The sequence below is a fragment of the Pteropus alecto genome, unplaced genomic scaffold (genome assembly GCF_000325575.1).
Source record: "Pteropus alecto unplaced genomic scaffold, ASM32557v1 scaffold21, whole genome shotgun sequence".
NCBI lineage: Eukaryota > Metazoa > Chordata > Mammalia > Chiroptera > Pteropodidae > Pteropus > Pteropus alecto.
This window is the reverse complement of record NW_006436282.1, coordinates 423597-449395: the sequence shown is the minus strand read 5'-3', so window position 1 is coordinate 449395 and position 25799 is coordinate 423597. Positions and strand designations below refer to the sequence as shown.

The 25799-nt window shown below is 33.0% G+C and overlaps 2 protein-coding genes across 5 annotated transcripts in view; one reads left to right on the top strand and one right to left on the bottom strand.

The window, feature by feature from the left end:
- Positions 1–359, bottom strand: part of ANKIB1 (ankyrin repeat and IBR domain containing 1) — a 112082-nt gene extending 111723 nt beyond the window's left edge. The window contains exon 1 of the mRNA XM_006911890.3: positions 80–359. The gene's annotated coding sequence lies outside the window, so the exon portion shown is untranslated. The remainder of the gene's footprint in view (positions 1–79) is intronic.
- Positions 360–425: 66 nt separating this feature from the next.
- Positions 426–25799, top strand: part of KRIT1 (KRIT1, ankyrin repeat containing) — a 40246-nt gene continuing 14872 nt past the window's right edge. The window contains exons 1-13 of one of the 4 annotated variants that reach the window (XM_015589441.2): positions 426–906; positions 4924–4963; positions 5209–5312; positions 6230–6389; positions 9253–9345; positions 10439–10568; positions 11989–12232; positions 12428–12543; positions 12732–12875; positions 18197–18353; positions 19039–19146; positions 20721–20877; positions 21618–21769. In XM_015589441.2, coding sequence (XP_015444927.1) covers positions 5211–5312; positions 6230–6389; positions 9253–9345; positions 10439–10568; positions 11989–12232; positions 12428–12543; positions 12732–12875; positions 18197–18353; positions 19039–19146; positions 20721–20877; positions 21618–21769 — 1563 coding nt within the window. In that variant the 5' untranslated portion in view covers positions 426–906; positions 4924–4963; positions 5209–5210. Of the gene's footprint in view, positions 945–4923; positions 4964–5208; positions 5313–6229; positions 6390–9252; positions 9346–10438; positions 10569–11988; positions 12233–12427; positions 12544–12731; positions 12876–18196; positions 18354–19038; positions 19147–20720; positions 20878–21617; positions 21770–25799 lie in introns of all 4 variants that reach the window. The other 3 variants (XM_025046893.1, XM_006911888.3, XM_015589440.2) reach the window with 3 other exon arrangements.

Genomic DNA, 25799 nt, shown 5'->3' with positions numbered 1-25799 from the left:
CCACCCGGGCGGGCGCCACCCCCCTCGCCGACCCCGGTGCGCCCGCCGGGCGGAGACTGCCGGGACCGAGGGTGCGCACCAGAGATCCGCGAGGAACGCTGAGTGAACCAGAGGCGCCGGCGGCGAGGCTCAGAGTCGGCGGGCGCCCCCCATCCCTCTCCGGCCGCCGCGCTGCCTCACTCGGGGGAGGGGAAGAGGGGGCGGTGGCTCTAGCCTCCGCCTCGCGGTCAAGTCCGGCTCATGTTCCAGCCTTGTGCGCGCGCGCGCGCGAAGCCCAGCCACGCTCCTCCTTTCCCCCCGCCTCTGGCTCAGCCGCTGGCGTGCCCGTCGCCGCCACCTCAGCCCCGAGCCACCCGCCACCAGCCCCAAACAGCCAGCAGCCTCAGCAAGCAGCAGCAAGTACGGCAGTAACTCGGCCGCCGACCCGGAAGCTCTTCCGCCGCCAACCGCGAGGCTGCCAGGAGTGTGAACCCGGAAGCGGTTTCCTCGCCCCGGTAGCGGCGGGATGGAAAGCTAGGGCCTTTGAGGATCTGGAACCCTTTCGTTTCGGGAGAGTATGAGGGGTGTTTGGTGCTGAGGTGCGAGGAGAGGGAAGGACAATAAAGAGCCCGTGGGCAAGAGGCTATTCGAATCCAGACACCTGAGCTCTTGAAGCGCGGGGTGGGGAGCGCGACCGAACACGCCGGGCAGCTTCTGGTGGCGAGTAAGAGGTTTCCTGTCACAGGAAGTTGGGCCTGGCCTCTGGGAAATAGAAGGGAAGGAGGAATGAGAAAGCGGTGACGGTCCCCTGCCCCCCAGGTGGCTGTCCGACCCAGTGAGTTGAATGTAGCGACCTGGGAGGTGCTCGGCCGCCCGCAGGGGTGAGACGAGGAGCAGCAAGATCCAGACTCCGGCGAGAAAACAGAGGTGGGAGGCTGAACTATCTCGACATCTAGTTTCTCCAGGCAAGGAATTTATTTCTTACAGGCAGTTACAAAGAAGCCAAAGCCACATTTTGGGTGGCAGCTCTTTGAGCAAAGAGACACATCCTTTCCTGGTGGTGGACGGTGATAGGTGGGGAAGGAAAAACGTCCTCAACAGTATTTACTTTTATCATTTCAGGGAAAGCGGTTCACAGCATGTATTTCCAACTCACTTCTCCTCTCTACATCTCTGTCTGTCTTTTGGCTTGCTTTCTTAGCTGTTTCTCCCCTGTGCTTGTAGCTTCACCAGAAATATTTGATCTCGCTGACCGGACTCAGGATCTCGCTTCCATTTCCTCTGACTCTCTTGGAGAGCTTATGTGTCTTCACAGTTTCTCTCTTCATCTCCAGTGTTTTAACTGCTTTGATGGCCTCATTTTATTTGGGAGAGATATCACAAACTCAGAATGTTTTCGTAACAATATAAAAACAAATAATTCATTCCGTGATCTTTTTCCCTTAACCTCATGTTAATGTATTAGTTGGTTCCCCCTTAGAATTGGGTTATAGAACTAAGGTAACAACTGATATGTAGCATATTTAGATACACTACTGATGAAATCATGCTCCCTAAAATAACCTCATTAAATGTACTTGTTCATTATAGGAATTCATTTGGTTCCCAGTTTCAATTATTACTTAGTTCCTTCTCTGTTAGCTAAACTTAGTACAATTGTCTTCAAAAGCGTTTGAAGATTATTAAATATCTTAAATTGCAGAATAGAATGTCGCTTAATAAAGTTGTAAAATTATGGGTGACGCTTGTTGATACTAATATGTGACAACTGGTAGAATTGGTTGAAGGGACAAAGAAAGCAAGCTGAGTTAAAAGAAGCATTGCTATTTTCTCTTATGCTTTTTATTGCTTCCTCTCTGTTTATTAGCATAAACCAATTTAAGTAGCAAAAGATTGAGGTTTTTATGGTCAAAAATCCCCGTAGGGGAATTCTTATTGATACTTAGTTGTCATCTTTTCTCTTTAATGTTATAATGCTTTAAAATTGTGGATTTGTTCCAGGAAAATGGGGAAGTGGGAAGTAACTTAGCCACTCTTTTTTTCTTCTGTAAAATGAGAATAACAGTAATACCTACATCATCAGGTTTGAGGAAATAAAATGAGGGTATATGTATAGCACTTAGCACAGTATCTAGCACATAATAAGCAATAATGCAGTAAAGCAATAACACCTATAAAGGTGTTAGTCATATTTTAAAAGCACATGAAGTGTTATATTTAGAAAATGAAAGCAATAAAAACTTAAGGACAACTTGATAAAACCGTTTTGGCTGGTGGAGATAAAAAAAATGCGTTTTATCAGTGATTTTCAACTACGTGGACAATAAGATTTTTTGGTTTGGTTATTTGAAATGGGTATGGGTTTTAAAAGTTTGAAAAACGGTGTTTAAAAATGGAGGAAAGGGGATCATTTTCTGTCTCAGGAACATATCACAGAGCCCTAAAAGAACGTTCCATTTTTTGGTTTTTATTTATGAAGATACATACACTTTCTGATCATTTTTGGTAATTACTATTAGCATGCACTTTGCAAACTGGTAAATCATCCTGTTGACTCTGACTTCTGATACTAAATTTATCATACCCATATTCACATACCAAATCTTTCTTCATTGCAAAAGTGTTTTTAAGTTTGTTCATGTGTACTCAATATAGCAGATGTTTCTTATTAAAGACACTGGAATTTTGTTAACCAGGACTGTCTAGCACAGTAAAGAGATGTTAACAAACCTGCCCCTTGGAGACTAAATGGTATTTGTACACCTCCCCTCCCCTAGTCATAGTGAAAACCAGAAATGCCCCTACATATTTTCAAATAATCCCAGGTAGGTACTTTTTGGGTAGCAGCTCTTTGAATAAAGAGGTATGCATGTCTTTCCAAGTAGTGGATGTTGATGGGTGGTTCCCCCAATTGAGAACCACTTCTACATATTCGTAAGGTCTTATTACTTAGGCAGCATATCATCATTTATACCTAAGCATTTTCCAGAGTAGAATGAGCCGCATAACAAAATGTGGCTCATACTTAGTAAGTTGAACCTTATCTAAAACTCAGTTTAAACATGTTTCAAACTCTATACCTTTCTCTATTATTTCTAGCTAAAATTATTCTCTTCCAATCTCTTTGCATGTGTTTCTGCCTTAATAGTTTTACTCTCATATATTAGTAGCTTTTATTCTTTTCCTAACTTAAGCCTTTGTTTTCTTCTTTCCTGTCATTAGAAGTATGTATATTTCAAACATTCAAGTATGAATATTTCTTGAAAATCAATTTCTAGAATCTTTTGGGGGTATGTGAACAGTAAATGATGTAAAAACAAAATACTATAATCTTCATGGTTACGTCTTTTTTATTACATCACATGTTTATCTTTTAAAAGGTGAGTGTACAGTGCAATACTATCCTAGAGAAGTGATGGCATTGATAAAGAATTTAGCAGTAGGTTTTTTTTAAAATATAAGTTGACTAGCACAGGAATCGATTTGCTTTAAATTGTGTTTAGAAAACTAACAATTACTTGATTTCTCTTTTAGGTGCTTAATAGAAAAAGTGTTTATGTAATTGTGCCATATATGTTATACAGTATATACACAATACTCTTTTTGGCGAGGGGCTTGAAGTCTTCAAGCAGGCATCCAACATTTAATAATCTGTGAAGTTTTATTATCTTGAAGTCATTGTTAATCTGAGGTGAAAAGTAGTTGCTAAGTAGAAATTTTGAGAAGAAAAAGGCCTCATCAATTTCACATACTATAGGAAGCTCTGCTGCAAGGGGTGGGCTTCAAGAATGATCTTATGGAAAACTATACTGAAAACAATTCCATCAGGTATACAGTGGGAATAAATGATGTGTCCTCAAAACAAATGTCTCAATCCTAAAGTTTTACTCTAGTTTCACTGGATCTAAATCAATGAAAATTTTTATAATTCAAAATAAAATAAATTTTAAAATCAATTATTTAAATAATTACAATTTTTGTGTATAGTAATTTTAATGGTTCTAATGTTTACTTAAAATGCCAAAAGCTACTGAATTTTAAAAGAATTTCTTTTTAAGGAAATTTTCCAATTATAAGGCTTTTTCTTTCTATATAGGGAATTGAATTAAAGGTTCCAAAATGATTTTAATTGCAATTGGGAAAACAATAAATTCCTCTGCCTCCTCTCAAGTGACAATCAAAAACCTTTCTCGAAAATGATCTCCTTTTTCCTCTCTATGAGAGTTGAAACAATAAGGAACTCATTAAATATGAACAGATCATTTGCATGTTTAATGGGCTTTAAAAAAAATTGAAGTTTTATTTCAACATGGCCGGGAAACTTATTGTTTTATATTCTTTTAGAACTGTTCAGGCATGTAGATGAGAGGAAGCTTTTTTTAAAGATAAATAAAATATATTCAGTACAAGAGATGCATTTTAGTCTAGTCACACACACACACACACACAAATAATAGCACTTAATGAGATAGAACTATTAAACAACCAAGAGAGTGTTTGAAATTCACTTATTTGTCAGAAATTACCCGGTGCAAATTTAAAATTAGTCTGGGAAAGTGCAGATACATGTATGTATGTACATGTTATATGTTGGAAGAAAAATTTCGTATTATCTAGGGCATTGATAATGGAAGTGAAAAATATTCTTATATCTTCATCAGAAAGCTTTTATCAACTGACCAGATGTTTTTAACTGTGATGGGCACCTCCAAAGAAAATTATAAACTATACTTTAGCTCATCCAAATGTCACATACCAAAGTTCTCTAAAGATTTGGGAGAGAACGTTAATGGCCACTACCTAGTTCCAGCTTCCAAACAATTAACAATATAACATTCATGTGTGTAATTTATGGAAAATAAGTGTTTATTCTGAATAACTATTTTGACTCAATATTTACTTAGTATTTACAAGACATTTTTATAATTTTATCACTTTTTTTAGGTACAGAAGGCAGATTTTTATGCAGTTAAGACTTCTGAAAGTATGTATTCCCATTAAATTTTTTTTTTTAACTTTTAATAGAAAAGGAAAAAAGATCTACAAGGAAGTCTTAAGTTATAAGCTAAGGTTTTGAATAGTTCAGTGGTAAGATATATCAGTCATCTCGGGCTTGCCTTTTAGGTAGTATATTACTGAGATAGAACAATCAACATTTAGTTGTTTTACAAAGTGATGATGTGTCCTTTAGTCTTTCAAGGAATTCCTTTGTTTGTTTGTTTTATAAAGCGATGGGAAATCCAGAAAACGTAGAAGATGCATACGTCGCTGTTATTCGTCCAAAGAATACTGCCAGTCTAAATTCTCGGGAATACAAAGCTAAGTCATATGAAGTGAGAACAATTTACTAACATTTGCTTTGCTACCATTGGATGTCATTCTCCGTTATCATTTTCATTTACATAATAGTCTTACCATATCCTGTAAATTCTTGTTGACAACCTAGATCTTGACAAGCTAGAATTGATAACCCTAGATCTCTGTCCATCACTGTCTTTTTTTCTGCAGCATACTTTTTGACCATTTTTCTATTCATTGATTTAAGTTATTAGATATTAAGAGGTACTTGTTTGAGTTCTCCTTATAATTTATAGATTTAGTTTTTAGTATAATTTATGGAATGGCTCTTAAAAATTAAAAAAATTTGGTGAAAGTCAGTTTATTCAAATTATATTCTAAATGTTGTTTTTCATTATTTTCTCAAAGAACTATTTTTAACAGTTCACTAAAAATATCTTTTTACATTTAAGTTTTAGGTGATTAAGTTCTCTGTAGTCTTCAATTATTTTACATAAATTAATAAGTATGATTAAGGCAAAAAACAGCAAACAAACCAGAATTGTTATCTTCTCTATGCAACACATTCCAAACATCATAAAATAATTCTAATCTAATGTAACTCCAGCTAATTTCTGTAGCATTTTGCTTAAACTGCTTTTTAAGGTTATCTGAAACTTATTAAAGGGTATTGCAGGGATTCTTAGGAGGCTGCTGCTTTAGCAGTGCTCTGACATACTGGTTATTAATTCTGGCTGCACTGTTGAATCACCTGGGTAACTTTAAAACTTCCAGCGTCAATACCCTATTTCTTAGACATTTGATTTAATAAGTCTGAGATGAAACTGCATTGATATTGTTGTAAAAGCTTCCTAAGTTATTCTAATATGCAGCTAGGTTTAAGAGACTGCTGGCTTATGTTCTAGGGCAAATAAATTTAAACTTTCTCTTAATGTTATTTTTCTCATCTAAGATTTTGTTGCATGAAGTTCCTATTGAAGGACAAAAAAAAAAGAGAAAGAAAGTTTTGTTGGAAACTAAACTTCAAGGCCACAGTGAAATAACACAAGGCATATTGGATTATGTAGTAGAAACCACGAAACCAATTTCTCCTGCAAACCAGGGTATCAAAGGTAGGAAACTTTTCTTTCTTGTCTTGTCTTGTCTTTCCTTTTCTTTCTAACATAGTTTGCTTTAAATGCTTGTGGCGAAAGACATTTAAAAATATATTAAAATCAGTTTCTTTTGTGTTCCTTTCCATTGACTCCAAAATTTTTTTAAGGTACAGCCAAGCCTCTTTCAGAAGTAACCTGACTTTAATTTTTTTTTTAAGTTGAAAAATATTTAAATAAGTCACAGTGTTAATGATTTATTCGATAGAGAAAGGAAAATCAAAGGGTGGCTTGAAAACTAAGAGTACAAACTACTTTTGCTAGAAGTATAGTTTCCTAGGTAAGTATCTTTGAACTATTTTTATTTCTGTACTCCAAGACAGAGGAAACTATAAACCTCTCCATAACTGAATGAAAGTTAAGATTCATGGGTTAGAGAGAGTCCTGTAAGTTACCAGGTAGCCAAAGTTTTCTTCTCATTTGCTCACAAAAAGAAAACCCTTTTCAAAGAAGCAAACTGAATTACAGAAGTATTAACCTTGGAAAGGTTGAGACATCATTTAAAATGTTAGATAATGACTCACCAATGAAACTGATTAAAAATGCATGGTCAGTTTTCTCAGGCCATAACCTCACAAGCAGCAGATAGTAGAAGTTACAGAAATTATAAACTGTGTCCAAGGCTAAGGCATTACCAATTGAAAAAGTAAAGCTAATTCCAGTCAAACAGCAGTTGAAACAGTTGTTAGTGAGGTAAACCATACCTCTCTCTTTTTTTATTTTTTTTAAGCTTATTCAGTGTTTTTTCTGTTTGTTCATCTTTAAAGAGATTAGTCATCTAATTCATCTGTTTCAGTACAGAGACTGTTTTGTTGCAGAAATAAGGCTGAATCCTGTGATTTGATTTATTAGTTATTTCGGATATTTGTTCTCTAGAGATCTTTGGTATAATTCTGAGTCTTACAAAGAGCATCTCCTTTCTTTAATTATCAGATTGCCTTTTAATGAAATGATCTAGAGATCTTAGCTAAAAAGGAGACTATCCTTGTGGTGTTGAAGACATGTGAAGGCTCTGTTTGGGTGCCATAAATTTGTCAATCTTTTCTACAGTCTTAGACTTCTCTGATATTTTCATCCAGACTTGTTTTACTATTACTAAATTGTTAAGAGTTATCAGGATCTATCCTGAGATCAGATTCTTGAGACAAGTCTGATTAACCCAAATCACATATTTGAGCTGATACAGAGAAGTCATAATTTGCTATGAATTAGCCAAACTCTACCACTCAGTCCGTTCACCAAGAAGAAGGGATATAAGTAGTGTCAGTGTTAACAAAAATGTCCCCTGGCCCAGAGGGCTGGGTAGTTTCTCTTAGAAGTTTATGAGTGGATAGGCACCCTGAAACATGTCTACCACAATTATGCCTTATATATTTAGTAAAATGTAATAATACTTTTTCATGTAGCTTTTAATAAGAGAAATTAAAATAGAGAAGTTTTACTTAACTAAATAGACTGTTATATTAATGAGCCATACCATATCCTGACTATCTTAGTTGAGTTTTTCTAAATAAATGAATTATTTTTATAGAGTAATATGATTCCTCATATAAGCATCACATGAAAATCAGAAACTGACTTTATATAGCAGTAGTTATGCCTTACCTTTTTGTGCAGTGCTATTTATAATTTAGGAAACACTACCACTCTTACTTATTCATGAAATTCTTAAATTGGTTCCGGGAATTGGTATATGGTCATTCTCATATCTATAAAATGCAGCCATAGGTTGTCAACATACTAAAATAATATTCCCATTAGTGGAGGAGGTAAGACTAGAACCCTCATTCCCAAATTTGTAGTCAGTGCTATTATTTTTTCCCCCACAACAGATACAGTTACATCTATAATTTGCAAAGTAGCCAGTTAAACAATGGATCAGAACTGAGTTTGGGGAAGCAGCAAGATAAAAGTGGGACAAGACCTCAAGCCAGACAAGAAATATTGCCTCTAAAATATATTAGACTGTTATTCTGTATCTAACATTTCTATTTTATATGTGTCCATTTTGTAAAATAATTGTTTAGGGGCTATAATAATAATGGGCCATACTAATCACAAATGTTGACTCCACTATTTTGTGAATAAGTGAAGCTGCTTGAACTCTCATATTATCTATCTGCTCACAGAAAGCATCCAGCCAGGCATTCCTACCTCAGTCATGAAAAAGGTTCTGTTTCTTAGGGTGAGGAGATTGGAAGAGTTGATAAAAATCATGGCAAAGATACCTAGAAGTTGAGAAGTTTTAGAATATAAGACTTGTAGGTTATCAGATTATGGTCCCCTTGCTGCCAAATCAGGAAAAACAGACTAAGAATGGTGGTTACAATTCAGAACGATAGTCTATAGCTCAACCAGATTTTAATAAAAACTGAAATTGAGAGAGGAGGTTAAAGATTAAATGAAGAGATGCTAAACTTTAAGACTTTGCAACTTATATATACCACCCTTCTTAGCCAGCTTAAACTATAGTAAAATTCTTACCATCTACATCCCCACGGAACAAAGAAGTATATACCTTTTGACCCAGCAAGATGCCTTGCTGTTCAGCCGCTCTGTCAGTCTTTAGCAGGACAGTTTTCCTTGTTGTGCATAGGAAGCTTGTCTTAAAGTATGTCAAGACCGGGACCATGTGTCTACTGGTTCATTGTCCACAGAATGAATATTATCAGAATTATCAGTTTTTATTAGGGCATAATAAAATTGACTATTTTTAGATTTTAATTCCTCTTAATGCTGCCTTTTAATTTTTTTTCTGAAGGAAATTTATAAAATTTAAAAGCCTATTATTTTTATCTTTACTGACTTTTTAAAAAATGATTAGGAAAACGAGTGATACTGCTGAAGAAATTTCCTCTGGATGGGGAGAAGATGGGCAGAGAAGCAGCATTGTTTATCGTTCCATCGGTTGTCAAAGGTAAAGTCTAAGTTTTATCTTACAAATCTTTTTGTGCCTTAGATGCTAACTCTATTGAGGAATTTAGGAATTTGCATTCATAGTTACTACTATAATACTGTTGTAAAATACATGTTTTCAAATGAATAGAAAATGGAGAAATTAGTTACTTAAAGATGTTTTGATTTCAAAGTAATATTCAGGCTTCTGGACTGAACAGTAATGTTTCTGTTTCTGTTTTTGAAAGTAGGATAAAGAAGTGAGGAGGGAAGCCATAATTGAAACTAAAAGTTTTCAGGTTATAATAAGGGATTTTTTAAAGGATATTCTGTAGATAGAATAGAAATAGATATTTAAGTATTTTGGAAAATTAAGAGATTGTGATCAGGACCTATCTTGTATTTGGAACAGGAAAGTATCAATAATATTTCTAAAATACTCTGTCCAACAATGGTAACTATTTAAAGAACTTATATCTAATATGAAAATATATTTGAACCTTTGACATCTTGGAATAATAGAAAGGTATTGAGTTTCAGTGCAGACCTTGCAGCCTGCTAATTTGTGGCCTTGTGCAAATCACCGCTTTAAGCCTCAGCTATGTATTTGTAACATGGGTATCTGCTCTTACTTGGTGCATCTTGCAGGAAGTTTTCAGTGAGGTATTAGATACGAAAATCACTTTGGAACCTATAGAGTACTAGCCTCATGTAAGGCAGCAATAACACTGACTGTATATTAATGATCTGCTGTGGACATCCCATTGGCCTGCTGCGACACAGTACTTATACATATTTTATTAGCCAACTCTAGCATTCCTGATATACTTTTTTCCCCCAGCCATACTTAGGTGAAAAATTTCAGTAATAATCAGCTGAGAAAAAGAAAGAGGAAATAATTTCTTCAATTCTCTAAGGTTCTAAATGGTACATTCACCCAAATAGATAAAGTCATAGAATGGGCCATTACTTGAATCCAGGTCTTCTAATACCAAATCTAAAACAATATAAATTTACTTAACATTTGTTTAACATACTGTATATTTTTAAATAAAAAACATGCAGTTTTTTATATGATTTGTATGATGGCATAATTCTTCATTTTTCTTTTTCAGATAATACTAAATATACATATACTCCAGGATGCCCAATTTTTTACTGCTTACAAGATATTATGCGAGTCTGTAGTGAATCCAGTACTCACTTTGCTACACTTACAGCAAGGATGTTAATAGCCTTGGATAAGTAAGGACTGCCATTAAAAATATTTATAGTAAATCAAATACATGTTAATAGTAGAAATTAGTTCTGATAGATACCAACACTTAGGAAGAAAATAATGGAATAAATAATATGCATATATTAATCAATTATAAGTTTTTTAAAAATTAAATTTAGATAACATCAGTTAATAACGTTATATACATTTCAGATGTGCAGCATTAGAATTTGATATCTGTATACTCTCTTGTGTGCTCAGAACCCAAAGTCTCATTCCCTTCCCATATCATATATTCGACTCCCTTTAACCAATTTACCTTCCCCCTACCTTCCTTCCCCTCTGGTAACTACCATTCTGTTGTCTGTATCTATAAGTTTGGTTTTGTTTGTTTTGTTACTTTGTTACTTTTTGTTTTATATTCCACATATGAGTGAAATCATAGTTTTTGGTTTTTTTCTCTCTGACTTAGCATAATTCTTTCAAGAGCCATCATGTTGTCACAAATGGCAATGTTTTATCGTCTTTTTTATAGCTGAATACTATTCCATTGTGTGTGTATGTGTATATGTACACACACACCCCATATCTTCTTTTTCCATTCATCTGTCTATGAACACTTATGTTGTTTCCAGATCTTGACTATTGTAAATAATGCTTCAATGAACATAGGGGTACAGATATCATTACAAATTAGCGTTTTCATATTTTAGGGGTAGATACTCAGAAGAGGAATTGCTGGATCATTTGGTAGTTATATTCTTGATTTCTTTAAGGAACCTCCATGTTGTTTCCATGGTGGTTGCACCAATTTACATTCCCACCAACAGCATACAAGGGTTCCCTTTTCTCCACACCTCTCCAACACTTAATTCTTGCTTTTTTGATAATAGCCATTCTAACAGCTGTTAGGTGATATCTCATTGTGATTTTGATTTGTAAGAAATGGTAAGTTTTTGAAGTATAATATAAAAATGAAAAACTCCAAAGACAGGATTGTCCTTGTTTGCTTGCAACATGTTAATTTTACCTTTAAAAGTTACAAAGATTTCTTTGGCTTAATTAAGATTCCTTTGTTATAAAACTAGATTTAATATTAAGTTACTCTTCTCAGTGAACAAGTTGTTTAACCTATCATGTCTTTGTCTTTCTGTAATAACAGAGCTAATGTACCTATATCTCAGTGGTTTAGATTTTAAAAGCGCTTCATGTTTTTTCAAAGGGGTTTTTATTATTATAATGGTATGTGCATTTTTAAAAGTAGTTTGCTATGTCCATTAACAAAACTTTTATTAATAGTAAATGAAATATGTAACCAACACTAATTAAAATTATAAAAATCTGAATATTAGAAAATATCACGTATCAGAATTGGATAGTAGTCTTAACTTTTTTCTACCTTCACTTTTGAACAAATATTTCTACTATCACTTTCTATTTTGCCAGGTGGTTAGATGAACGTCATGCACAATCTCACTTTATTCCAGCTTTATTCCGACCTTCTCCTCTGGAGCGGATAAAAACTAATGTCATAAATCCTGCATATGCTACTGAATCGGGTCAGACAGAAAACTCACTACATATGGGCTATAGTGCACTCGAAATAAAGAGTAAAATGTTAGCCCTAGAGAAAGCAGACACCTGTATTTACAATCCTTTGTTTGGATCAGATCTTCAATACACAAACCGGGTAAGAGTTGAAGGAATTTTGGCTCTGATTTCAAAAGACATTTCATCTCAAATGTAATTTTTTTCCCCTGAGATAAATGCATCTGTTACTAATTGTAAACATTAAGGTGACACCCATATTTAGCTCTATCTATATATATTAGAGTCAAGTATCTAAAGCTCTTATGGGTTTTTTTGTTTTGTTTTCCTTTTCTAGGTCGATAAAGTGGTAATAAATCCATACTTTGGTCTAGGAGCTCCAGACTACTCTAAAATCCAAATTCCCAAACAGGAAAAATGGCAAAGAAGCATGAGCAGTGTCACAGAAGACAAGTACTATACTTATATTCTGATATTATAATAATGTAAAATGATATATTCACTTTGTATGTAATATAATCATTGCATAAATGATTTAGTTTGTAGCTGCTCAGTGATAATAGCTTTCAGAGATATGTCACATTTGTTTTGAAACAATTTGAATTTCAACAGTGGTTTCTTTCATTTGTTTTTATGAATAGGGAACGACAGTGGGTAGATGATTTTCCTCTCCATCGAAGTGCCTGTGAAGGAGATTCAGAGTTATTAAGCCGTCTTCTCAATGAAAGATTTTCAGTCAACCAATTAGATAGTGACCACTGGGCACCCATTCATTATGCATGCTGGTAAATAAATTACTTATTATTTTCTTTTAGAAAGAATTGCTCCTTAGTTATAAATGTTAGTACTTCTTTTCAAAACTATTCTCATTCCAGCCACTTTTTGTCTACCATGTTTGTTTTATGAGTTTTCTATTTAGATTTTGATTACTGTATATGTGCCTCCGTTTAGAATTGCAAGGTCTGCTCCATAGGAAAAGTATTATTAGTGTTCTCAGGCATTACCAGATCATACAGTAGGATAGCTAATGACTAGCAAGTGTCATTGCACAGCACAAGGTCCCTAATTTACCCTTGCAATTTCTATTGTTTTATATTGGAGTTGTTATGTTTGTTTATACCCACTATAAAATTTACATGTGTTAACTACTTATGATTTGACCTTTTAGTTCTTTGGGAAGCTGTGATATCAGGAAAACCCCAAAAACCTTCGTTAGACTCAAAGCCTTCCTTTTTTTTTTTTTTTTTTTTTTTTTTTTTTTTAGATGAAAGGGATTAGATCACAGGACTGAGGTTAGCTCTTTGCACTAGTTAGTTGCCCAATGTAGTTAGTTCTTGCTCTCCCACTCTTCTCACATGATTTTAACTTTTCCCCTCAGCTGGGCTGAGTTCTTAAATTGGTGTTCATTGTAGTAGTTAACTGTTGTTATACTCCCATGCTTTAGAAAGGATGTAGTAAAGTTATTTACTATTATTTCTTATGGAAAAGATGCTTTTGACTTATTGTTTAAAGTGAACTTCTTTGGCTTGCTTAAGAAGTGTCTACAGTATTTACTGCTTGTAATATGTTCACGACTTCTTAGCTTCATGACATCGAGCAAGGCACTCCACCTCTTGGCATCTCAGTTTTTTTAATCTATAAAATGCATTAATTAGATCATTTCTAGAGTTCTTTTCAGCTCAGATTCTTTTGATTTCACTGATTCCAATACTTGTGATCAAGAAGCTAAATATAGTTGCTTTAAATATACATCTTTTCTCTTAAAAATAAGCTATTTCTTTAAAAATGTTTTCCTTTATTCAGTAAATATGCTCTTAATTTTTATGTTTGTTTCTTTAAAATATGCTTCTTTATTCTATACTTGTGTTCTTTCCCCATTACAGAGAATTTTTATATTCGATTTGGTAAGAGCTACCCTAAATCTTCTTCAGTTAAACTTATAATTGTTTCTTCAGATTACTAGTAAATATTGCTAACAGCAACAGCATTAAAATAACAACATGCTTTACCTGGAACTAAAAAGAAAAAAAAAGTAGAGAATATAATTTAAAACCCTAAGAAAGTACACTGTGGAATTGGGAAAGACAGAGGCAGTGAATTTTAGTTTAGGAATCTCAAATTTATATTTGGCTATATTGTTGTTCCCTACCCCCTTTTTATTTTTGGGGGGGGCAGGGGCTTATTTTCTTCTCTAATAAAAGAATGGTAATACTTTCAACTACCTGTTACATAAAAACAGAAGTATGGTATAGTATTTAATGTGCTTTGAATTGTCCCTAGGTTTCAGTCTCAACTCAGTTCCTAGAAATATAGCCTTTGGCAAATTACTTAATGTCTCTAAGGATCCGTTTCTTTTTCTACAAGATGGGCTTAATAATACTTTTCTTAAGATTAAAGGAGAAAATGCAAAAAAAATGCTTTGAGAGTAACTGGCATATAATAAGCACTCAATAAATGTTGGTTGTTTCTATTAAAGTATTGTAGTAATTTAAAGATTTTGATGTCTAAAGCTAAAATTCATTAAGCTATAGTATTTTTATTTGGAAAATCTTATTACTACAATACACCAAGGAAAAGGATTTTATCCTTTGATAAAATTAATTTTATGTTAGCTAGAAATAATAACCAAGTTTAATATACGAGTAGGTATAGGTCACCTTGCAATACTTTAATCAGACGGATCATTTGATTGATGTGAATTTGAGTGAAGACTGATTCAACTATTTAGTAAGGAACTTAAATTACTTTATCTTAGAAATGTACTCTTATTGAATAACTGGTACATGGATTGAGGAGGAGAATACTGGGCTATCTGATCAAGAGGCTGGGAATTGGGACCTATCTTTATGAGCTTGGACAAGATATTTTACCCCTCTTGATCTGTTTTCTTATCTTTAAAAATGAAGGTTTTTATGAGATCAGTGGCTCTCAAACTTTGGTGTCAGGACCCCTTTTCACTTGTAACAATTACAGGATCCCAAAGAGCTTTTGTTTATGTGTATTATATGTGGTATTATTTACCATACTGTAAGTTAAAACTGGAAACTATTTTAAGTTTTTATTAATTCATTTTAAAATAGCAAACATGTATTAACGTAAATAATACAATTTTCTGAAATATACCTTATTTCCCCAAATTTTAAAAAGTTAGTAAGAAGAGTAGCATTGTTTTACATTCTACGTGTAATTTGTTATAACATTGCAAGTCATGTAACTTCTACTACACTTACAAGAAAATGAGAGTGAAAGAAGCAAATAACTTCTTAGTCTTATGAAAATATGTTTGACCTATAAGACACTCTGAAAAAATTTTAGGGATACTCATGGGTTCCTGGATCACTCTTTGAGAACGACTTAATTAAATCACCAATAGAATTGCTTTTAAAATTCTCATATTGGTGACTACATACCTAAAAACTATTCTTTACTACAATTACCATTTTCCAAAACCATTTAAGTTGGCTATCTCCCCATATGGGTAACTTGTCAAGTACTCAGTAAATGTCTCATTGACATCCCATATTCTCTTACCTCTCTCAAACCAGTGTCTTCTCTCTCTAATAGTACTTTCAGGCTTGAATGACATCATTGCTGGAGGGTGTTATAGAACTATGATGATTTGGCTTCCTACAAATTACTCCATTTGATTTCATTTGGACCTTCACTGTAGCTTAATTGTCTATCTTTTCTGTCTCATTCATCCTGTCAGCCTTTTGGTCTTCCCTTACAAGTCGTTCTAAACCTTCCTACTCTTAAGCTCTTAAATTCTCACTACTTTTTCTCAATTCTCATCAGATAGATATATTCATATTTTCAAAGAAAATTGAAGGATTCAAAATGTCCTTCCCAACCTTAATGATCAGTTTTTATTCCTATCTCTCTCCTGTATCATAGTTTATATAAGTAAAAATCCTTCTCTTTACCCATTAAATTCACTTTCTCCTATTCTGTACTTTCTTTTCTCTTACTTTCAAACATATGTGCTTCTCTCCCTCCTTGAAAAGAACCTAATTTGAACCTGCTGCCTCTTCTGGCCACTATCATGTTCCTTTCCTTCCTTTCATAGCCAGATTTCAGAGGTGAGTAGGCCACACTCATTGCTTTCTCTTTTCAGTCTTTATGAACCTTCTTAACCTTTTCTGAGTTTTTAATCACTTTCATTGATATTTAATACCATTGACCACTCCTCCATTGTAAGAACAAATTGGAGTTGAAAGGGTATAAGGGAGCTAAAATGAAGGTCAGTACAATGCAAGATATTATAATTATTATTATTATTGAAATACTGGCCCAGGCATGTGTTACAGTATAGAAACTGCTATGCTAAGATTTAGAAAACTGAATTTTAACTATGGCTAGTAACTATGAGACCTTAGGCAAGTTATTTCACTGGTTCAAGCTTCATTTTTCTTATTTGTGCAATAAAAAATACCTTTGCCTGCCTTGTAAGTTACTGTGTAGATTAATTATATAAGTACCTTGAAAATTTTAAAGCACATATAAAATGCATGTTTATATTAATTATTTTAATTATTACTTCTTGAATTGCTCCCTTAGTATCTTTTCCTGTTGAAAGAGTGTTTTTCAAGATACATTTCATTGTTCCAAGATGATCTTTCTCTAAATTTTCTCTCAGAAGGACTTCATTCATTCTCCCAGACTTAGTAGTTATTCTTTTGGCTTAGATGAATTTGTGTATTCTCAGATAGATCTCCTGAGCCTTTGCCTTCCTCCTAAGAACCAGGCTGATATTTTCAGTTACCTACTGAATAGTTTAGTCACTCATTTTTTATGCATAAGGCAGTTTGGAGAATGCAAAGCTACTCTTCCTACCCTCAAGGAATTTCCAGGCTGATCAAGAACAAACATGTATAAACAAGGGTGAAAATAGGCAAAATGAGATAAGTCCCATAATAAAAGCAAAAGTAAAATGTTAAAATGTAGTAGGAATATGGAAGAGGTAGATTTTAAACTGTTTCAGAGAAATAATAGTATTTAACCTGAACAAAATGAGAAAGAAAAACGACATCTTAGGAATAGCAAAGAACACGAGCAAATAGTCACATGAACAAATGGTAGGTTCGGGGCATAGGAAAACTATAGGGTATGTGAAGAGGAAGAAAGGAAAGTTGAGGGCAAATCATATCAGTTCTGAAGATGTACAGTTTTCTCCTCAAATGCACATATCTAAAAGCAAATTTTCTTTCCTCTTTCCCCCTCCCACCCATTTATTTAAAAAAAATGAATTACTTTTCCACCATTGCTTCAAATTGCAGCCTTATGTAAATGTTTGGCTATAACCAAAAGGTGAGCTCACTATATCTGGCATATGATTTGTACTTTTCTGGGTCCTTGCTTTGCTTACTCCTTTTCGTGATACCTAAAATATTTTACCTCTCTTCAACATCTCTTCAGTTCCTTTCTATTTAAAATCCAGTTCAGTTGTTCTTCTATTAAAATACTTTACAGGACCATTTTAGACTGAAATTTTAATCTTCCTTTTCTGATATTTTTTTAAAGCATTTAATTATATACTATCTTGATTTGATAAGCACATAGTATCTTATTTTGTTATCTCAAACTGTTACTTAAATTTTAGAGCATTCTATAACTGTCCTATGTTTTTTACTTCTCTGATTACATTGTATGTACACCTTTATCAGAGCAGAGACCATGTATCTTTGTGTCTCACACATTACCTAATACAACAGCTACATAAAGAATTACATCTTTGGGCCTATTGTAAACCACAGTCAGGCCTTTGTGAAAAGCATTAAGTTTATGAGTTACTTTCTGATTCTGAACATATTTTTGACTAAAAATTTTATCTCCCTAATTTATAATTTTCGTACTTTATGTGCAGTGGTTCTCTATCATATGCTGTCTTGTGTTTGAGATTGTATTTTCTCCCACTTGATCAGAAATAAACACTGTTGAATCGAACCAGAATAATTTATAAGAAATCCCTAGGCACTGAAAACATTTATACCAATATCTTAATTCCTTGCTCTCCGCCTAGAAAAATCTTAGATTTCTTTGGGATGTCATCTAAAATTCGAAGTTCTAAAACATTTCGATGACTTTAGTATTTTTTTTTTTTTTTAAGGTATGGAAAAGTTGAGGCCACTCGCATATTGTTAGAGAAAGGAAAGTGCAATCCAAATCTTTTAAATGGACAGCTTAGTTCTCCTCTTCATTTTGCTGCTGGAGGAGGACATGCAGAAATAGTACAGATTCTCTTAAACCATCCAGAAGTTGACAGAGTAAGTTATTTTCTGGGTTTTTTTTTAATGTTCAAACAGTGAGTAATAAGTTATGACACTAAAATATTCAATTGTATACTTGAGAGATCAGCTGAAAAATAAAAACAAATTTCACTTACTATATATAGAATAAATATTATTCGTAAACTTTTCTTTTGTACATAGATATTTTTTATTGTAGTAAATTATGCCTTACATAAAGTTTACCATTTAAGCCATTTTTAGGTGTGCAGTTCAGTGGCATTAAGTATGTTCACTTTATTGTGCAATCATCACCACTGTCCATCTCCAGAATGTACATAAAACTTAACCTCTTCATTTTATATTTTATTTCCTCAATATATTTTATATTATATTTCCTTAAAGTATCTTTAAGAATGAAAAACATTTTCTATCCACTTTCTAGAATTTATATTGACAAATATTTTGTGAAGGGAGAAATAATAGTTTTAACAAAACCTTTGTCGTAGCTATAATTATAACTTTTAAAAAACAATCACACTGATTAGTGCTTTGAATCCTTTATCTTTGGCAATCCATGTTTATTTTAAGTATAACATATATTGAGTATGGTTAGTATTTACTTAATACTTGAGAAGAGCCTGTTTTTTATGAAACTTTAATTGAATATTTTCCCTTAGAATACTATAATGCCTTTTTTCTTTATCCTTTTCCACATTTCTAGCACATAACAGACCAACAGGGAAGATCCCCCTTAAATATTTGTGAAGAAAACAAACAAAATAATTGGGAAGAAACTGCAAAATTGTTGAAGGAAGCCATCAACAAACCAGTAAGAATTACCTTTATAGTTAAAGCCAAGCATTGTACTTAAATCGATAAGTAATTCGAGGCTCTATGGCAAGAGTGGAAGGGTGAATTGCTGGATGGTTTCTTTACTGCTTTTATAAAACCTTATAGTTAGACTCCATAGATATTTAATTTGTTATCATACCTAACACTCAGACATTTATTCTTACATAACAAAATGAAACTTGTATAAATAAGTATTTTCATAACTTAAAATTAACCTAATCTCCTGTATAGTCTCTATGCTTGGTGTGCTAATTAAAAGTTGCATTCTAGTCATTAAAGCATACCTTTCTACTTAGGCCTTCTCTGCAATATTTTATATTTGTAAATATTAACATTTCACATTATTAATTTAGTTTCAGCTAGTTATTTATATATTACAGATTCATTTCCTCCTTAGGATAGTAAATGGGTTAAAATAGGTGATTTCGTAGCTCTTCGTTTTGCCAGTTCAACTTGGCCTTTCCATCTAATTATGTAAAAATAATTAGCAGTAACATTAAGGTAGAGAAGAATTAACAACTAGAAAAAACTCAACTTATTGCCTAAAAATTAGTATGATAAACCTATGATGAATTTAAAAACTGAAAACTTGCAAACCAGATAAAAGGATTTGTAACAACATATAAAGGATAAGTTTGATACCAACAGATATAACCCATATGTCTGAACCTTTCCAGACATTCCCATCAACTTGACAATAAGTCTTTGTTGAGTATTTCTGTTAATTTAACACCATGAAATGCTAAAAGTAAAAGTAATAAATGATAAAGAATATATGATCTCTCCCTTTAAGGAGAATTACACATACGCACATACACATTTTGTCTAAACATTTTTCCATGAGCATAAGACAAAGGCAAGAAAATAGATAAGTGGTCTGGACACCCTTATACTTCATTGCAGTTTATTTTCTAATTGTATAATTGAAACACTTTTATTTTCTTAACATAATTTTTCTATTACAATGTGTAAGATAAGAGAAATTAGGTAGGTAATTTTACCCAAAATGAACTGTCCTGGAAGTTGTATGAAGTCTTTAATTACTTCCTATAACAATAAAAATGTATTGAGAATATTTCTGTCTGGGATGGCATAACTTTTACCTCCAAAGTCTTCTATCACAGACTCCTCTTAGGATAAATTATTGCTGGTATACATTTCTACAGTATAATTTGTGGCCCACTAGACTCATGAGGTACTTGACTGGTACTTTAGTTAACCAGTCTGTATCTCCCTGATATTTAATTATACATTAACAGCTTTAAAATATCCTCTGAAGTTGAATTTTTTTAAAAAGCTATTTGCCTTAGTTTCTGAAACTTATTTAACCATGGAATATCCAGAGGAAAACTTTAGAAAATATAAATAATGGAAGTAAAATTTTTTAAAATATTGCCAACAGATTCTCACTTGAAGCAGTTTTTCTGATATTTTCCATGTTAGAGATTTATAATAAATAAAGCAGAAGAAGTTGAAATTAAAGCATTTTGTTGGATTGGGATGTATAATTTCTAACTAGGTTGCATAATATATTATCATTCTTTGTACTAGTATGAAAAAGTTCGAATATATAGAATGGATGGATCATACCGTTCTGTTGAGCTGAAGCATGGAAATAATACCACAGTGCAGCAGATAATGGAAGGCATGCGTCTCTCTCAAGAAACACAGCAATATTTCACTATTTGGATCTGTTCAGAAAACCTCAGTAAGAAATTATTTTGTTGTGTGAACCTTTCTGAGAGTAGGTTGGTAAATTTCAGTATAATATCAGTTTATTACTGTCTTTTAAATTTTGAAATGATAGTGTTAGTAGTGCTCAAATGGTTAAAAAAGGGTAAGCCTCTGGGCCCATCCTCCCCCTTCATCCAAACAATATTTTAGTGGTAGAAACCAAAATATTTCTTCTCTGGCAATGGAATTTAATTTGAATGCCATTAATTGTGGTGCTTATCCAACTTGCTTTTATTTTCAGTGCTCAGAGTAATACAAAAATATATTTTTTTATATTAGTTTTCTATCAGATCTTTTTGTTTAAAATCAGCCTAATGTCAGTATAGATTTGTCTCTCAAAGTATAGCATATACGTAAGGAATTTCATCGAAGTTGTTGGGATTTGTTATCTAATGGTTTAATTGTATTTTTTAACCCAAATTCTATTGATTATATGATAATTAAATAGGCTATCATGGAATTAAGGATCTTAAACAGATTTAATAAATTTTATTTAAGAATTCTCCTAATTCTTATATTCTTAAAAACAAAAGCAATTAACTTCAAAATGGGTAGTTATATTGATTAGAGTCAATGCTGATTTAAAGTTAGACCTTTAATTTATGTGTATTCAGTACTTGAGTGCAGAGAGATTAATACAAAGAAAGTTTCTATGTATTGATGTAATTGATTTATTTTTACATTATCATTTATAAAAGGAAAGATGTTTTTCAGGCCTTCAACTCAAACCTTATCATAAACCTTTGCAACATGTTCGGGACTGGCCAGAAATACTTGCTGAATTGACTAATTTGGATCCCCAAAGGGAAACACCACAGCTTTTCCTAAGAAGAGATGTAAGACTTCCTTTGGAAGTTGAAAAAAAGGTTTGCTTGGAAATCTAATTTATAGTAATTTAAATGCACAAAATTCATAAGTTCTTATTGTAGGCACTAGAGGCAAAAACTGTGCTCCTCTGTACAGGTAGGGTTTACTTCTATTTTATTGTCCAATCCTCACATCCCTGTGATAAGTGGTAGAATTTGAGTCAGTCTACTTACAAAGCCCCTGGATGGTTTTTCTGTTTTTACCTCCACTGTCTTAGAATACAAAAGAAATAAGAGACTCTATCCTAAAGAGAATTAGCAACCAGACAGGAGACAGATTATACAGAAAAAATAAAAAAGTTAGAAAGGAAGTATAGTGTCAAAGATAAACTTAATAAAGGGCTAATCAGTTGTGTTGATTTCAGAGGAGCAAAGAGATAATACTTGGTGTGGGAGGAGAGTAGAAAAAAACATTCTAGGTGGAGAAGATTATATTTGCAAAGGGGACATGAAAAATTATTTTCAACAGTCAGTCAGTAGCTGTTTTCAACCCCCAAGCAGAGAACTATATAGATTGTAAAAAAGGAGAAAACAATTTACATTTAGTAAAAAGATCTATTCCAAACAAGTATGTTTGGATTTGAATTACTGTAAATGTTAGAGGAGAAATGAGATAATGCCATTTGAAGGATGAGTGGGCAAGGAAGAAACATAAGAGAGATATTACAAGTTAAACTAGATATGATCTAAATACAGTGTGATAGCTATGAAAATTGGTGTGGTAGGGGGAGTTCCAAGATCTAATAACTGAATACAATGCATTTCCTGATTCTTTATTCAAGGAAATATTAAACAAGGCTAAGCAAATTTCAACACATGAAAATTTCAATGACATGTCCAAACTTGGTAAATATTTTATGCCTGACTACTCATATCATTCCTCTTATATTATCAAACCAAAGATAAATTTGATTGTTTCAGCCAAATATGCTGGGAGTTATATAAAAATTTGTATAAAATAGACCCAAAACTAAAATCTTGATTATTCATTTAAAATGTGTTAGAATCACAAATAGAAAGAAGAAAAAGCCATATGATCATCTCAATTGACAAAGAAAAGGCATTTGAGAAAAATCCAATGCCATTTCATGGTAAAACGCTCAGAAAACTAGGAACTTCATCAATGCGATAAATGGTGTTTAAGAAAAATAGACAGCTAACATCGTATTTAGTAGTGAAAGACTGAAAGATTTCCTCTTAATATCAGGAACAAGATAAGGTTGCCTATTTTCACCACTGCCGTGTAATATATTACTAGACGTTTTAGCCAGAGAAATTGGTCGCCCTCCCTCCGCCCCCCAAAAAGGGCATTCAAATAGGAAAGGAAAAAGTAAAACTATCTGTATTCACAAATGACATGATCCTATATTTTGGATCCCAAAGAATCCACAAGAAAGCCATTAGAGCTAATAAATGGATTCAGCAAAGTTGTAGGGTACAAAACTCAGTTATTTCTGTATACCAGCACAAATAACCCAAAACAGGAAATTAAGAAATCCATTTATATAGCATTAAAAGAATAAAATACCTAGGAATACATTTAACAAAAGAAGTGTAAGACTTGTGCAATGAAAACTACAGAAACATAAACAAATTACAGAAAACTTAAGTAACTGGAAAAACATCCCATCTTATCCCAGGATAAGAAGATTTAATATTGTTATGATGATATACTAGCAAAGTAGTCTACTGATTCAGGGCAATCCCTGACAAAGTTCCAGTAGCCTTTTTTGTGGAAATGGAAAAGGCAGTCTTCAAATTCGTATGGAATTGCTAAGAGCCTTGAATGGCCCAAACAGTCTTGAAAAAGAAAAAAGTTGGAGGATTCACATGTCCCCATTTCAAAACTTATTAAACTATAAAACTTTTAGAAGAAAACGTGGGTAAATCTTCATGTCCTTAAATTTGGCAATGGGTTTTTATGTGTGACACTGAAACATGAATAACAAAAGAAAAAATAGATAAATTGAACTTCATCAAAATGAAAAACCATTGTAAATCAAAGGACATTATCAAGAAAGTGAAAAAACCTATAGAATGGGAGAAAAATATTTGCAAATCATATATCTGATAAGGGCTTACTTTACAGAACATATAAAGAACTCCTTTGGGTGGTGAACGCACAATGTAATATACAGATGTTGATTTATTGAACTGTACACTTGAAACAAATAAATTTTATTAACCAGTGTCACCCCAATAAATTTTTTAAAAAAGAACTCCTACAACTCAGTAACAAACGTCAACCCAATTAAAATGGGCAAAAGACTTGAGTAACATTTCTCCAGTGAAGATATATAAATGAGACACCAGTTCACACCTACTAGGATGGCTATAATATTAAAAATTTATAAAGGAAAATGACAAGTGTTGGTGAAGATGTAGAGAAATTGGAACCCTTGTACATTGCAGGTAGGAGTGTAAAATGGTGCAGCCACTGTGGAAAAGAATTTAAGTAGTTCTTCAAAAAACTAAGTAGAATTACCATATGATCCAGCTCCTAACTATATTATATACCTGAAGAACTGAAAATAAGAAACATACCTGTTTGCCAGTATTCATGGCAGCATTATTCACAATAGCCAAAAAGGTGGAAACAAACTGTCCATCAACAGATAAATGGATAAACAAAATGTAGTATATACGTACAATGGAATATTATTCAGCTATTAAAAGGAATAAAGTTCTGATACATGCCATAACAATGATGGACCCTAAATACATGCTAAGTGAAATAAACCAGTCACAAAAAGATAAATATTATATGTTTCTACTTACATTAAATATCTAAAACAAGAAAATTCATAAAGACACTAGATTAGTGGTTGCCACAGGTGTGTGGTGGGGGAAGAATAAGGAGTTACTGCTTAATGGTTACAGATTTTGTTTGGGTGATGAAAAAATTGTGGAAATGGTTGCACAACATTGTGAATGTAATTAATGCCACTGAATTATATATTAAAATAGTTAAAATGACAAATGTTTTGTTATATGTATTTACCACAGTTTTAAAAATATTAGATCCATGAAATCTTCAAATAATCTAAGTATACTCAGTCTATCTTCCTGCTCCACCTTAAGTAATATTTAAAAGTTGGCTATTAGAGAAAAAGAGCAATGATGATAATACTCAGATGATAAATTGCATAATTATGTTATAAATAATAGATAGTGGGCTCAAGTGAAAGAAGCAAGACTTAATAAGTACTGAAGGTAAATCAGAATATCATGATCATCTGGTAAAGTAGTTGTATTTCACTCATTTTGAAATTAAAGAATTGCTATTTGTACCATCTGGAAAATAGAAGAAGTGCAATTATTGGTTAGCATCATTCTTTTAGGATGAAATAGCCTGATTTAAGTTACGAAGAACAATTGTTAACTAATACTCACTGAACATACTATTAGGAATTATAACTCTACTCAAACTCTTCAAATTCACTAAGTCAATTTTTATTAGAAAAGTGCATTTTTCAATCTTTTTTTCCAACATTTTATTTTAAGATATTAAAAACCTATAGGATAGTTGAAAAAGTTATAAAATTCACACTATGTACAATCTATTAAAACACTAATTGTTGATTTTTTGCTACATTTGCTTCATCTTTTCTCATCTTTGTAAACCATTTAAGAGTTGCAGACATTATGGCACTTCATCCGTCCATATTTCAACATGCATTTCCCAAGAGTATACCTATGTACTATAATACTATTTACAACCTACTAAAATTAATATTTCCATAATAACATCCAATATCAGGTCCATATTCAGAATTCCCCTAATTGTTTCAAAGTCTTTTATAACTCCCATTTATAGGATCTAGTCAAGGTTCGATGCTTTGTATTTATCATCTCTTTAGTCTCTTGTAATCTAGAACAATCCCCTCCATCATTTTTTCCCCATGAAATTTTTTTTTTAATGTTATATAGAGTATTCTAAGTATTACTTTAGCTAGTCTAACAAAAATAATCTTTACCATAGGAATTTGAATCATTGTAAGTTATATTTGGAAATATTTTAAGTATTCAT